The sequence below is a fragment of the Blennius ocellaris genome, assembly GCF_963422515.1.
Source record: "Blennius ocellaris genome assembly, chromosome: 8".
Taxonomy (NCBI): domain Eukaryota; kingdom Metazoa; phylum Chordata; class Actinopteri; order Blenniiformes; family Blenniidae; genus Blennius; species Blennius ocellaris.
The window spans coordinates 12,963,372-12,979,363 of NC_137657.1; the positions used below are offsets into that span (position 1 = coordinate 12,963,372).

General features: G+C 41.3%; 1 protein-coding gene across 1 annotated transcript; it reads left to right on the forward strand.

Annotated features, from left to right (window-relative positions):
* Positions 1–6,698: 6,698 nt before the first annotated feature.
* Positions 6,699–14,780, forward strand: tnfrsf1a (tumor necrosis factor receptor superfamily, member 1a). The gene is made up of 10 exons (XM_080501705.1): positions 6,699–6,837; positions 9,334–9,436; positions 9,546–9,657; positions 9,757–9,882; positions 9,983–10,138; positions 10,235–10,313; positions 11,736–11,791; positions 12,844–13,019; positions 13,101–13,215; positions 13,310–14,780. Exons 2-10 carry the CDS (start codon positions 9,368–9,370, stop codon positions 13,603–13,605), a joined length of 1,185 nt encoding a protein of 394 aa, XP_080357831.1. The 5' UTR covers positions 6,699–6,837; positions 9,334–9,367; the 3' UTR covers positions 13,606–14,780.
* Positions 14,781–15,992: the final 1,212 nt, after the last annotated feature.

Below are 15,992 nucleotides of genomic sequence, written 5' to 3' on the forward strand. Positions count from 1 at the left end.
TACAACCCCCCCCACCCCACCCCCACCCCCACCCTGCCAATTTCACTGCATCTTCTGCAATTGTAGTCTCTGTTGATTTATGTCTCGTTGACGTCACAGAGGTCAAACGGTCATCCGCCCTCTCAGGAAACAGTGATGTCCTGAACAATGCAGCTCCCTCGTCTCCACTCATCAACACAGACCGGACTGCAGCCAGCCGCTCCAAAAGACGGCTCGACGCAATGAACGAGAGATGCTTTCCATCTGTCGTTCACCACTCAATGTCCCAAAAGATTCCCAGTCCACCAAAGTTCAATATCTAGACTTTCACACACATGTCAGTAGATTGTTCACATTTGCAGCTCACTTCCTGGACAGGCTTGGACACTTCATCCTCCGGGGATAGAGGTTGCATTGCCGCTTTTTCAGGCAGAATGTCTGAGCAAACGAGAGGAGGACATTTATCATACAATTAGGTTTACAGCAAAAAGCATATTGTGAAAGAGGTTTATGTTAAGCACTGACATATTCACTACACTTTGTGTGTTAATAACAATCTACAAACCGTGTCTCGATTGGATCCAGCGGAGAAACGGTCGGATTTTTGTTACCGTAACTAGTGCAATTCCTGCACACAGGAGGGCAGTTATAACCAGGAACCACATTGTATCTGTGATAATGTGAGAGAGAAACATTTACACATTCAAACCCATCAGAAAATACAACATTTTGATTATTTTAGTGGCGTAAAAACATGAGTTTATTTGACCTTGGCTGATTGTCTTGGGAGTTGGAGGGAGGTCTGAAATGGAGGAGATAAAAAAAATAATTGTATTAGCATAATGTATTAATAATTTGAATTGAATGAAGTTATCCTCAAAAAGGAAAGTTATATGTAAAATAAATCACTGATTTATGTAATCATTAATGTGGAGATTTTTTTTCTTCTTCTATGGTTCTAATGCCTGACCTGAAACAGGACACTACAGAAGAATTGATATTACAGTTCAACAATAGATATCCATCTCAGTTTTATTAATTAAAAACATCCAATCTCTGATTTAACCTCCAATATATATATATAGTTCTATTGCAACATAGAAATGTGTCAAGAATAGAAAGTACAAATGAAAATGTGTGAAACAAAATCAAAAACAAATTGTCCTGGTGACAGACTTTTGGTATCACAAGCAGCCATTTTTGTTTCAGTTTGTCTTTAAAATATTTGTCTGCTCATCTTCCCTTATCGCACAGTTTTGATAAGTGCAAAATATAGTTGCAATTTTCGAAAATGTTGACCTTTGTTTTGACACAACAGCGCGCTCTCATGTGTGTATATTGTATAGAAATGCCCCTTTCTTGTTGATTTTAAAATGTGATTTTGCATTGGACACTCAAGTGTATGATTTACTTCCTTCACCCTAAACAAAATATGCGCAAATATTGTTTCTGCGATGTGACGTGTGCAGCAGGTGTGTCTCACCTGTCGTGGGTGGAGGGAGGGTGGCTTTGGTCGTCGGTATCTGTTCACACGCTTTGCAGGACTCGCCTTTGCAACGGTAGCCAGCTTTACATCCACACACGGCGTCCTTAGTAGTGCTGCAATTTGACTTGCGCTCCATGTTTGCTGGGAATGAAGGGAAGCAAGAGAGTGGATGTCAAAAGTCAGAAACATCTTTTGAAGCGTTCTCCCACTGAGCATGTTTGTGTCTCTCTGTGAACCCAGAACAAGCGTCAGAGGGCTGATGTACATCAGAAAATGTGAAATGACTCACAAACTGGGCCGTGCAAGAAAAGAGTCTCACTTTAAGTCAACGTTTGTATCAAAACCGATACCTCTCTTTTAGAAAGGGCGTTTGTTTCCCCAGTAAATTAAGTGTTTTACTTTGATGAGAAAATGTATTATTGGCAAAGTGCATTCAAGAGCACTTTGATGCCACGAATTTGCAAAAAGTAAAACAGCAGTTTCAAATTGCTTGGGAAAGAAAACTCTATTAAGACAATATCCATTCATAAACCATGTTGTTACAGTTCAGTGCATGTCTGCTTGTCTGTGTTGTTCTGTGCACAGTCCACTGCACCAGCGCTCTTTGGCTACATGTTTCAGTGTGTTGTGTGACATGCAACATTGCATTCCATAAAAAACTCCTGCTGAAAGTAATTACTTCATGAGCATGAATTACACATGAGCACGTGACTTACTTCATGTACTTATACTGTAAGCATTGACAATGCACTCTGCACTGTCGTCGTCCATATTTTCACACTTCTTACTATTTTGCTGAAAGGACTCAAATTAAATAACTAATTTCATGAAGATGTTAAGAAGATGTGAATCTGAGATGTCTTAAAATAACAAACAAAAAAAAGCTTTAGGAGCATAAAAATATTGCTAATTCTTAAAGATGTGTTGTTTGTCATCACGGGATTAAACAGAAGAAAGCAATTCAGACCAGATTCCCAAATTGAAAGGACTTTGCCGTAATCCAAATTTTAAACTCTGCTCAAATATTCAGAATTTGAAGTTCACAAGGCTTCTTTCATTTCTATGTTTTCTCTCTTTTATGTTTTCCACTGTGACATTTAAAAAATCGTCATAACAGCCTGTTTTGAGCTCACCTGTAACAGCCCTGACCTGAATAATAAACAGAAGATGACATTTGTGAGTGCTGCTCTTTCCGCTGTTTACCAGCTTCATGTATTTTTCTTTTTTTTTTCTTTTTTCTTTCTTCTCATGTCGAGGGTCGAGCGAGTGAGTCTCCTCTGGTGGGACCTGCCACACGTTGTGGTTATTTATTAGCTTGCATGAACATAAATCTACTCCAGGATTCCAATATTAGACCCCCCTGAGCCAGTTTACAAGAGATTTTGTCAGACCACCTCTCATCCCGGTCTGACTGAAACCCCACCGTGACACAGAAATGGGGAAATTCCCCCATCATGTGTGTGACATTATTGTGTGAACTTCTCTGAAATCACAATTTACAGACTGAGTTGAGTAGCACGCACACACACACACCACTGTTTCACAAGAGGGTGGTCTTAACAATTGCAGATGGTGTATTACCGTAATAGATAACATGCAAATGTCCACATCAAAACAAGAACACTTTTTTTTTTAATCTGCGAGTTTCATAAGTAATAAGGATTACACATTATTCCTGCTTATCACATAATGAAATGCTGATTTGTTCAGGTGATAACAGATAACGCCTGACAGCATCATAGTTTGAATCCCTGTAAATAAGAATAAATCAAATTATGGAAAATACCTTGTGAAAATATGTACTTTTAATAATGAGTACATAATAACACCCCACCCTTGAGCCCAAAGCAGCAAAGTTACTTACGATAACTGCAAAAGTCACAAATCTCACAGTGCATCTTCACGGTGTAGTTTTCCATGTAGTAGTTGTCCCGGCAAGGTGAACACTCATTATTACAAGAGGTATCTGGATCCTGAGACATGAAGTGACCTGGAACGTACACATTTATTTACAGTTGCGATCCTGCTGGCATCCGATCTTATGATGTCGGTGGAGATAAAAGGAATTCACAGTACCTGGTGGACACTTGTCACAGCAACGCTGGGGATCAGCAAACGGCCAGGGGTATTGATTCTCATTGCACTGTAAGGAAAATGCTGAAGGGAACACCCAGAGGCTGCACAGGAAATGCAACGTTAAAAAGGAGAGTGGGCGCATCTGGAATGAAGACAGGAGGAGGAAGAGGTTCAGATTGAGAAGAGAAGAGAGATAGGACAACAATTATTCATCACAATTAAATCAAAAAACGTCCAAGTGGCAGCAGACACTGATCAAAACAAAAAGCATCTGATCAAAGATCCTGAAATTAATAGAGGTTGTCGCTCATGATCTCAATACAAGATTCTAACAGGTAACCGACTGACTCTTACTGGATTTTCTATTCAACACAATTTCAACACATCAGTCTATTATGCATTAAAAATCTACTCATGTTCAGTATGACAAAGCTCTGTCTAAGATTTGACAGATAGCTGCAGCAGAAAATATGTCACTAGTTATGTTTTTTTTTTGTTTGTTTGTTTTAACTTACCGTGGAGGAGCAGTAAAGACCAGATGCTGGCTGGGACCCTCTCAGTGTGAGACTGAGCAAGAGACCAGAAGTGTGTCAGGGGATTATTCTCAAAATGTCAGTATAATGAGTCATTGTGAAAGTTGTTATTTTACCCAGAGCCCTGCTCTGCCGTCCTCTGCCTCTGTCTGCCACGACCCCCTGGGCTCTGTGTGCACAAAACATTGCTTTCCACCAGCCTCCACCTTTTTTCCACCAGATCTCTCTCGTTTCACTCAAAATCATGTCTGTAAACAGCCTGCTAAGATTTTTCTTTCCTTCTGTCTTACCGTTGTCCCCTTGTCTTGAGCTCGCCACAGGACGATGAGGTCTTTTCATGAGAAGTACTGCACTCATTTACCTCCATGTGTCTTGCGGCTCCGCTTTTGCGGAGGGGAATATGAATGGATGTTCTTATGGATTGTAGTAATCTTAATGTTGATTGATGCCAAAAGAGATTAATAATATATATATATATATATATATATATATATATATATACTTTTTTTTTTTTTTTTTTTATGTATGTAGAGTAGATTGAAATGCAACTGAGCATAAGAACTCAATATGCTCCTACTTTATAGTGTGTTGCGTAGGTCTGAGACCGTTTTGAGCTAATTATTTACAATCAACTTATTTGCATTATCTTTATCGACATCAGTAACGCCTTGTAGTGACTTAGAGGTATCAACACGTCCCTGACTGGGTTTTCTCAGAAGCCGGCCCTCGTCACGTGACTGCCTGGTACTTCTGCAAGAGGGTCTTAAGTTGAGGAAGCAGCATCTTCCAAGCCAGGAGACACTCAAACAGAGCACAGAGATGACTGGGTGAGAAATGACTGAGCATCAGAATCACTACGAACTGACTGAAAGCAAACCTGGTTGTGCTTAACCTGAGGTTTCAACCTCAACCTATGAAGATTAGCGCGCTTGCCCCATCAAACGTTCAGCCAGGAACCTGCAATCAGTGATGAAGTAAAGAGATAAACCAAAAAAAAACCTCCATTATCAACAATAACCTCAGAAGCGACCAGCTGAGTCACAGTTGAGCTGTCCGACCTTCACAGCTGGCACATCAGGCTGCGTGGGAAACCCAGCTGTGTGCAGGGAAATTCTTACTTTATGCATCTCTTTGGCAATATTAGCCAATGCACGAGTTTTACAACAACTGACAGAGACATGAAGTCTAAGAAGGCTCGCAAGGTGAAGACCTTTTTTTTGTTTTTGGTTTGCTCACTATACGGAAGGATGTGGGTTTATTTCTGAGGAAGCACTTGTCTCACTCTGCTGAGCAAGATCTTTCACACACTGTAGCAGCCAGGTCCCGTGATGCCCCTTCTAACGTACTGCTTCTCCAGTGGTGCCGGTACTTGCGAATCGTTATATTTAAGACCAAAGTCAGTATTCACTGGGCACATTTGCAGACCCTACAACCTTAATTTATACATGACGTATTTTCTTGGAACCATAAATACATCATATGATAATAAAATAACAGATGGTTGTTTTGAAGAGTTTGGAAAGTACAGTGTACAAGATTGAAGTCATGACAAATTTGTGCGTTGTGGGCAGCAGTGAGTCACAGCAGCTCGCTGTTAGTTGTTGCCCAGTGATGGGCTCATTGAATTTCCTGTCCTTACTCATGTCAAAGTGTGTTGCTGCTGCTTCTCTGGATTTCAGACTAAATATAAAAATAGAACGACTCACCACATCATGTTGCATTACAAGGGTACTCAGTTTGTTCAATTGCCACACACTGGAGGCTATAATGTCAGTCTCAGCCAAATATACAGTAGGTGAAGGCAGGGTGAAAAAAAAAAAAAAAAGATTTCATAGTTCCTGGTTATATGAAACAATTTACCAGCTTCAGCAAATTAGTGGCATTGAAGACAAAGTTTGTTCTGCAAGGCATCAGAACAGAACTCTACCGACAGAGCCACAAACCACCAGGACAGGTCACCATTACATCCCTGAGTGAGTGCAGAGACACAAGTAATCACACACACACACATGGTCACCATCCATCCCTCCATCTTCTGTGCACCTTTATCCTGAGCAGGGTCGCAGGTCGCTGGAGCAAATCCCAGCAATCTATGGGAGAGGCCCGAGGGCAGGGTACAGGACATTGCAGGACGAACACAGAAATTAACCACGTGCACATGTATTCCCACCTATATGGGCAAATTAGAGTCACAATTTAACCCCACATGCATGAAAACTGGAGAACCTCGAGGAAACCCGCCCACACACGAGGAGCCCACTGCAAACTCCATATGGCCCCGGCCAGCATTTTATTCCCATGAATAAGTAGTAGTAATCCCATTATTATTATTATTATTATTATTATTATTATTATTTGGATTTTTTTTATTTTTTTATCCTGCCTTACAGTAAGTTTGTGTTTTATTATGATGAGTTTCCAGTAAACCCCGCCTCAGGACAGTCTTGATCCTTACAGACAGTGAGTCAAAGCGCTGCGGGTGTGTCTACCTGTGTGCCGCTCTGAGCTGCGGGTGTTCTTCTACAAGGCTCTGGGTCACAGGTGACTCGTTGCCCAACACGCTCAGGATTCCTTGAAACGGCTCGTGACACTGATTTCCCGTCGAAAGTTCCGCCTCCATCCGCCTCGCGCTCGGCTTCAGCGCGCGAGCCGCTCGAAGAGGACTCGCTCTAACTTTTACAAACAAGCTACTGCTAAGAAAACTAATATTTCTATATACATATATAGACGTATGGGAGTGAAGTGGAGGCAGTTGTCGTCCAGGTAAGTGTCTCGTTGTGTGACGGGAGCCGCGGTGGCGATAAGCCGCCGAGGCAGTGGGCGGAATGCGGTGACTTGTTAAACCGAAACCAGCGAGACAAGACTGGGGGGGAAACGCTTCAATCTGGAGTGGAGATTAACTTCATAAATATGTCAACGTGTCATGTAAACACTGACGTGTTTGTCTTGAGTTTTTTTTGGGGGGGGGGGGTTTGTAAAGGTTTGCAGTGTTGTCATTGAGTCTTGAGTTGGGTGTCACGGTTCCTCGGTACGGCGGTGGGGGGGCTCTTTCATTCCACAATAGTTTTTCATGACTTTTTTTTTTTTTTCCCCACTTGCTTTCATTCAAACCGTGTTAAAAACGATGTGATCTCAATGCGAAGATGCTAAAGTTGTTTTTCCGAGTTCCTTCAACTTCATTTTGAATCAGTACTTTCAGTATTTCACATTTTACTAAAGATGTCTTGCTGAAAACTGGCCCATCACATTCAGTAGTTTGATAAAATTAAGACAACTGTGCTCAGATCCATCCATCCATCCATCCATCCATCCATCCATCCATCCATTCTCTAACCTCACACCAACAGGCAGTATAGAATCACCAAGTAAACCCCAAATGCACGTTTGTGGACGACAGAAGAAAACTGAAGAACCTGGAGAAAATATAGATTGTTAAAATAACTTGAAACATTCTCCTGTATAACCCAACTGTCTGAGACAATGTACATACATTTCCTGTTGTTTTGTGTCACTGATTGAAACAGGCTTGGATATTTAGAACAAAATGCATTTGAACCGATTAAGGCCTACACATGCCAGGGAATATACAGTGAAATCTATGATGTTGCATCTCTGTGTTAAACTGTGATGGACTGACATCCTGTCTGGGATTCACCCGGCCTTTTCCCAGAGTTAGCCAGGATCAGCTCCAGCACACATAACATTTTGCAGTCTTAAATTAACACTTAAAGAGTTAGATTTAACACTTGCTAACATGGTATAGTGTTGTTCAAATTCAACAGTGCAGGTTTCTTAACTCTGGAGAGTGTGAATATTACTCTGAGAAGTGTTGACAACTTACTCTTCTGTTGTAATAAATCAACTCTTATTGAGTTAAATTTAATTGCTCATTCACACTACATTGTCAAATAACTGATAAGGTTTGATGTTACACTCTGTGTTGACTGTTTACTCTCTGGCAGTGAAGAATAAACTCAGTAGATACTAAAGGCTGTCAACACTACATAGTGTTAACGTAACTCAACCATATTTCTGTCAGTGTCTCAGTCAGTGGTAGCTCAGAATGCAACTTGTTACTATGGTGAGAAATTACAAGTGTAAGTGAGAGTTGTTTCCTTAACACCAATTACAGTTCACAGAGACTTTTGTTTTGACAAATATTAAACTAAACTAAACTAGACAAACTAAGCAACAAAAACACAACACGGTCATTACCAACACTAACAAGCCTAATATAACCACAAATAAAGACATTTGAAACACTGCCAACCCAACTCCCAGAATGCTTTGCAGTGATCAGCTCCTGTGGCCGCTAACAAAATCTAACAAAATCAAGATGGTAAAACACCATTAAAGAAACTTAAACAATTATTCAATAGCAGTCTCCAGACGCTCCCAACAAGATATATCTCATGACACGGCAGCGCATCCGTTGTTTCTGTTAGAAACACGGAGGAAATGACACCAACTCGGACTCGGAATTAAAACAGATAATGAACAAATGAACTCTCTTCGGAATAATTTTAACTCCGGAAATTGACACCAACACGACGGCGTTTTACTCAAGCTTGGTGTTGTAATAACTCTGATAGAGTCGATGCACTTTGACACCGCATGTTCAACACTGTGCACCCCGTGACCCTGAAATGAATAAAGTGGTGCAGAAGAGGGATGGATCATAGTGACACTGCAAAACCTGCCCATGCCTTAAACAACATGAGAAAACTAATATTGTGGACCAACTCAACCCTGACCTGATTGTAATGTGCGAGTAAAAAACCACAATGTTACCAAAATCAGAACATCTTTACACAGATCTTTGTAGGTCATATCCAGATGTCAGCTTGTTTTGGTTCAGCGTTATGTCATGTGTCTGATTATCTGTGTTTTATTGATGTGCTTATTCACACGTTTTTTTTTTGCCTGTGATTTTGGAATAGCTGCTTCGTCCCTTGCAAAAAATCACAAGAAGGAGCCTTAGTGACTCCAGTGATACTCTATTAAACAAAAATAACAGTTTAATTGGTGAAATACTATTTGGAATGTGGACAACATCAGCTAACATGATCCGCTCCTTGACACAGAGCCCACTTGAATGTTAATCTTGGTTCATGTTTCATAATGAAAATGGACTGTAAAATGATAAGTCTTATACTGCAGATGTAACCAGCAAAGACCGTCTTCCTTTGTTCCAGCTGAAGTCTAAAGCACCATATATAGTGGCTGTTTGAGGTGTTTAACACTGTGTTTTTCCACCAGATGGCCTCAGATGGACTGAAATCAAACTAAGATAATGGAGGGAGCCTGGATCAGGAGCAGCCGCCCTGAAAAAGCCCATGTTGGCATCTTATTGCTTTTCATGGTAAGAAGCCTGTGAGGTGCATTACATAGAGACACAAAAAACGTGATTAAAAAATTTGTCTTTTTATAAGTATGTATATCTTCATATACTGTTTATTGTTTTTCTTCAGTGTTTGTTCATTCCCACCAATGCGTCGACACAAGAAACCCCGACACCACGATGTCCACACGGAGACTATCTCAACGAAGAGCGAGGGATATGCTGTAATAAATGCTCCCCGGGTAAGTTTTGAGTATGATGTAACACAAAGAAGCAAAAAAACAAGTTATCAGATGTATCTTAAATGCTTTTTTCCTTTGTCTGTGGTGATCTATTTTCAGGTTTCAAACTTTTGAAAAAGTGTCTCAGTGAGGGCCTCAGAAGTACATGTGTAAAATGCCCTGAAGGACAATACACCGATGTGACAAACTACTTCCCAAACTGCGGGAGATGCAGACGCTGCAAAGGTAGAGCTGCAGTTTCACATTCACTCTGTCAAAAATCAGGTGTTTCTTCGCTCATCGTTACTCTCTTTTAAACTTTTTTTTTTAAATTTCCTCCCCACAGCTTTAAACAATGAATTTGAAGTGTCGCCGTGTAAAAGTGACCGAAACGCTATTTGCCGCTGTAAGAAGGATTTTTTCAGATTTAACATCAACACAGAAACATCGGAGTGTCGCAGCTGTTTACCGTGTGGACCAAATGAAAGGGAAAGGCACATGTGTAAGTCTGACAATATCACTTTTTTTAATAAGAACATATTACTGCCTGGCGACTGGCCATTTTAAGTTTAATTCACAACTGCCCTGCTGTGCGCAGGTACACCAACCAATAACACTATTTGTGACTGTGAGGAGGACTACTACAGGGTCAACAAGCGGTGCGAACCCTGCAAGGAGTGAGTACATTCCCATTGTACGTCGTCTGTTGGGAGGATTTTTGGTTCCCCCTTCCTGCGCGTGGACAGTTTTATTTGTTCATGAGGAAGTTGGTTCGTTGAATCGAAACCATCCAGCACACTTGCAACTTTGTTCAATATTTCCATTTGTGGGCAACAGAATAGAGAAGTAATGACACACCGAACGCGTTTGCTATTTTCACCGAGAAAGAGCCTCTAAGTTATCTGAAACATGTTGGATTGTTGCGCCACAGTTTACTGCAGTGGTTCTCAATTATTTTCTGTCATGCCCCCCCTAGAGGACAAAAAAAATTTCAGCCCCCCCCCCCCCCCCCCCCGAATTGTACTACCATTGAGAACCTGATAATATTTATTTATTTGTCTGTATAAACCACTGTATGAGTTGCTGGCACCAGCATTCTGCATACAATCGCCTGATTATCAAAATCAATTCATAAAATGAGCTGGAGGCCCTTTTTTATTGTTCAAGCATCAATAAAGACACTAATACTGAAAGTCGCGCCTGCCTCACGCCCCCCCCTGACACCCCACCACGCCCCCCCAGGGGGGCTCGCCCCACCATTTGAGAAGCACTGGTTTACTGTGTTGTGAAGAAGAGCTTAATGTTTAATTTCTCAGGTTATCTCACTGAGACCAGAAAGACAAAATTGACATAAACATCAACACAGATGAAATCACATTTTAAATCAAGACAGAGTGAAAAAAATTTCAAATTGTGTTTTTCCCTTTTTTTTGTAAATTACAGTAAAATCAGCCAGTGATATCGAGCTGGACAGTTTTGAATCCCACTTCAGAGTTGAGCGACCGACGACCGTACGGTCTGTGTGACGTGTAGAAGGATAGATGTTGTGCAAGAAGTCTTAAGAATTTGCATGGGAAGGTGTAAAAATCTTGGTTATATTCAGATGATTTTCTTAACAACAGGTTTATGGTTGATCAGTGTGTCTTGATTTTTGAAGTGTGTGTGTATGTGTGTGTGTGTGTGTGTTTTTGTAAACTCTGTGGCGGACCAGTGACCGAACCATGGTGCACATAATCACCTCGGCTCAGAAGATCCCTGCATGTAGAATTGTAGCAGGATGTGATTGTGAAGAATTTGTGAAGAAATCTAAAAAGAAAAAAAAGGAAGAAAAAAAAAAGATTTCTTTCTTGCTTTCTGTTTGCAGAGAAACCTCTTTCTTCGTCACAAGGATGATGATTAAGCAGCCAACCGTCGGTTGGTTTAGTTGGAGGAATATCCTCTGTGGCACCAACCTCGAAATCATGCAGTGGTTTAATCCTATTTGTCGGTCTAAGAAAAAAACCAAAAACAATAAAACTTCTTGTATGTGTCAGTCACTTCCTTTTCTGAAATGCCAGTTCCTTGTCTGTGTTTTGAAACATCCTCTCTCTTCTCCACAGATGTACGACTGAGTGCAAACGTCACTGTACATCACCTCCCTCTCTGAACACAAAAGGTGAACATTAACTTACCAGAGCAGCTTTAGTATGAAAGAGGAAAAAAAACAAAAAACGACAGGTTTCCTATTAACTTTAATTAATCTGATAATAAATATTGCTGACAGCCTCTGAATTACTTCCTCTTCAACGCTGCTGATCTCATAGAATCACTGACCTCGTCTGCAGGTACAGAAATGGTAGTGTGTCTTCATATGAAGTCAAAATTATTTATTATTGTAATTTTTTTATTGTATCTTTTTAGAGGCATATTTTTTTCAACTCATAAATAATCAATTGGCTGTAGAAACCTGCTTCAAACGGCTTGTAATGGTGCACTTTGTTCACATCTACTCTTATTTCTGCAGTTCTGCAGGGAAAAAAACATTCACTTTTGTTTGTTTGAGGCGTTCATGACCAAGACAACGATCACAAAGCCTCAAAGCCCCGTGTTTAGTTTGCTTCACCCACTGGATGCAGTTTTCCCACATTTGGGAGAGGCTTCAGTATGGGGCAGGGCGTCAGTCTCTTTCACATTATTTAATGCGTCATTAAGATGGAGACTTTTATTTGGGACAATCTTTGTCACAACATGTGGCTCCACCCTGCCAATAGCAACGTCCAGTGGTGAACGGAGACTTGGATCGTCCTAGTTTGCTGCATTAATAAATGTGGTTATACTCTGCAGACATATAGTGTATGTCTACATGGAATTAAATATACTGAAAAGCAAAAGAAAAGAATCTGTAATATGACTTAAAAGCAAATATAGAACTTAAAAGGCTGATTTCAGGTAGAAATTTCTAAAATGTTAGAGCACAAACAGGAAATGGCCCAGGAGCCAATGAAGGGGAGCTAAAAACACAATTCAATTACACTAAAGTCGATAGTCTATTATTGTGAAATAGATCATTTAACACGAAACTTTGTCTCATGTCAGACAGATGATGGACTCGTTGGCGTGAAATGAGGAAAGATGTTAGATTATATGCTTTAATCACGTATATAAGACATGACTTATTTTTCTAAACATCTATCCATCTTCTTTCCCTCTCTATTGTTCCTCTCGAAGTTACTGAGCCTTCAAACCCGTTCTTCATTAACGTCATTGCCGGAGTGGGTGTCGTGGTTGTTGTGATGTTTGTGGCAGTGGCTCTCATCACCCACAAGGTCACCAAACATTTGACCAAGAAGCGTCTGAATCATCCAGTGTCCCAACAATCCGACGTTTCTTCAGATTCATGCGAGGTACGACCTATTTATTTGTGTTTTTCTCAACTGGCCACACATAAACTGCTATTAATTGGGGTTTTTCTGTCCTGATATTAGCAAGTCCTGATCTTCAGCGAGGAGCCGTCGAAGACGAGCAGCGCCCTCGCTCACGGCCCCACGAGTGAGCAAGAAGTTTCCAATCTGCCCGACTGCATTCCCCTGGAAATCAACAGTGAGTGGATAACGGCTTCGGCGTAACAGTGAACCATTGTCCGGACTCTTATCTCCGTCCCTCAACACCCGTCTTCTGTTCTACCCCTTTGCAGCCTCCGACCTGATCTACACCGTGCTGGACCTGGTGCCCGTGCTGCAGGTCAAGCAGCTGGTGCGTTCTCTTGGGGTGAGCGACATGGAAATCGAACAGGCAGAGCTGGATTACCGGCCCTGCCGCGAGGCTCGCTACCAGATGCTGCGGGTGTGGGCCGAGAGAGGCCCGCGTGCCGGAGGAGGCCGCGGAGGGATGCTGCACCGGCCGCTGTTGGACGAGCTGTTGGGCAAACTGAGGCAAATGCATCTGGGACAGGCGGCCGAAGAGCTGGAGACAAAGTATGACCTTCAGTGATTCTGCGGCACGTGCCAAGAGGAATGACAAAACCTGTAAAACCAAGTATTATTCTCCTTTGGGCAACGTGCCTATGGATTGCTGGAAAGGACACGGAGAAAAATGGCGCCACCAGCAAACATAGAATTTGACTTCAGAGACCTCGACCACTTGGTCAATCGGCATCTGAGATGATACAGACAAAAGACTGTGAGCCAAAGATCAAATGGGTCGGAGAGGAAGAAGCATTTGTAAACCATTTTGCAATATGTATAATTATATGTATTTTTGTATCCATCCTGAAAACATTTTGGTGCTGTGGTCATCACTCTGGTCTCATGGCAAGAAGACGTCTTTGAGTCCTTTTCTGCTTTGTGTGGGTTTTGCTCTAGGTTCTTCTTCACGCCACAGCCCAAAGATATTCATATTACTTTGTAAATCTTTGTGATTGTATGTCCTGTGATGGACTATTGGCCTATCAGGGATCACTTGATGGGTTTGACTCCTGCTCCTCATGACCCGAAGTAGCATGAAGCAGGTATAGACAATTTTTTTTTTTTTTTAATTTGCGATTGGGCGTTTTATCCGTCTGTCTTTATTGGACTTGCACCACATTTGGGCTGCAGAAATGAAGCTACAACTTGTGGTAACCTCAAGAACAACTACTCCCACTCCATCCAGGAAATAGAAGCCAATCACGAACAAACTAAAAAGGGATGAAATATATTATATGATCAAATCTGAACAATTAAAAAAAATTATTACTGGTACTTATTGGTCTTTTTGGTTGAAAAATATGTGGCCCACTTTATGTAGCAGAGCCCTGCCTCAGTATTAAAGGCCTTTCACAGCCCCAGAGGCGTCGCTCTGAACCCCATCATACTGTACAAGCATTATTCATCACTGCAGGAGAAAACGGGACACGCCTTGTCTCAGTCTGTCTCAGCCAAGCGATTTTTCTGATACCAGTCCCGGCCTGCAGATCCCGATATGAATCACTAACACTGACTGAAAGAAATTGTATTTCAAAGCACGTCGGCCCTGTTGGACACTGTATTACACATTAAACTCAAACATTTGCTGAACAGGGAGTGTTGAGCCGTGTTCAGCAGCTGTTCAAAGTTAATATATAAACCTTAGATAAATGTGTCTCAGTAGTGTGCTGGGACTTTTATTTTTCCTGACAGTGCATGTGGGGTGTGTGTCAATAAATTTTTATGTGAAAAAAAATGATTTAAGAATGTATTTGAATGTTCACCTGCAGGCTCCATGTCGCCCTACATTCCAACTTGTAGCATTAAATCACATGCATACAGACACCCTACAGATTTTACTGTATGAACTTTTTTCTTTCGTTGAATGTTATCTTGCCATCTTCTGTGTCTACTTCCCCTACACACCTTCATTTCTTCTATTGGTTTCCCATTTACTGTAACATCAAACACTACATTGACACAGCTGAGCTCACATCCTTTTCTTCTATTAGATAAAAACAAAACCCAAAACAACAAAAAGCAGCTGTATTAGGACACCGTCACCCTCTCCTCCCCTCCTAAAATGATTTTCTTCTGCTTATTTTGGGCTGATCAATGCTCCTGATTGACAAGAAACAACAATGGATGATCCTCAAAGGGGTCAGTTACCACCTCTGCTCCATATAAGCACTTTCCACTGCGACGCATTAACCGTCTCTGCACTGATTTGTTGGCTGCAGAATCCAGTCGATCCCGTTGAACCAGTTGCCGCGGGCGCAGGTGCAGGTGAAAGGAAGGGAGGGAGGGACTGATCAGGGCCAAAAAAGAAAGAGGAGGAGAAAGCTCTCAGAAACCAAAGATGACGGTGTGAGGCAAAATGGATTCAACCAAGCCCAGGTAAAGTCTATAATTTTATCCATTCAGAGATCAGCTGGCCGCTGGGAAACATACAGGATAGCATCGGGCTTGAGGGGAGAGTTTTGGGTCTTGTTATCACTACAGTAAGTCATGATGTTAAAGCTCCTCAACTGATTCACCGCCTCTGGTGGGGCATTTGATTTATTGATTCACTGCTGCTATTAAAGCACCGGGATGCACAATTATTTATTGAGTCATTATCCCTTTTCAAATGCGCCGAAGTGCTCAAACTTAAGTATGATTACACTTCAGAGATATTGGGTCTGTTACTAAATAGATACAGTTTGACTGTAAGCAGGAGTGTCACAATCCTTTGACGTTTGACAGTGAGATAGATACATGAGGAGCAGACGAGTGAAGCGTTTCTGTCCATTTGTGAGTCTTTGCTTTTGTAATATCTTCTAAAACTACAAAAATATATATTTGTTCCCCAGTGATATATCTAAATGCACTCTATTTACAGTAATTTAAGCTGCAGCCCCAATGCCAGTATTTATAAATATATAGAAAAATGAC

Coding starts and splice junctions, on each gene's coding strand:
- tnfrsf1a (XM_080501705.1), top strand. CDS start 9,368: ATGGAGGGAGCCTGGATCAGGAGCAGCCGCCCTGAAAAAGCCCATGTT. Junction 11,792..12,843: donor TCCCTCTCTGAACACAAAAG/GTGAACATTAAC, acceptor TTCCTCTCGAAG/TTACTGAGCCTTCAAACCCG. Junction 13,020..13,100: donor TTTCTTCAGATTCATGCGAG/GTACGACCTATT, acceptor TCCTGATATTAG/CAAGTCCTGATCTTCAGCGA.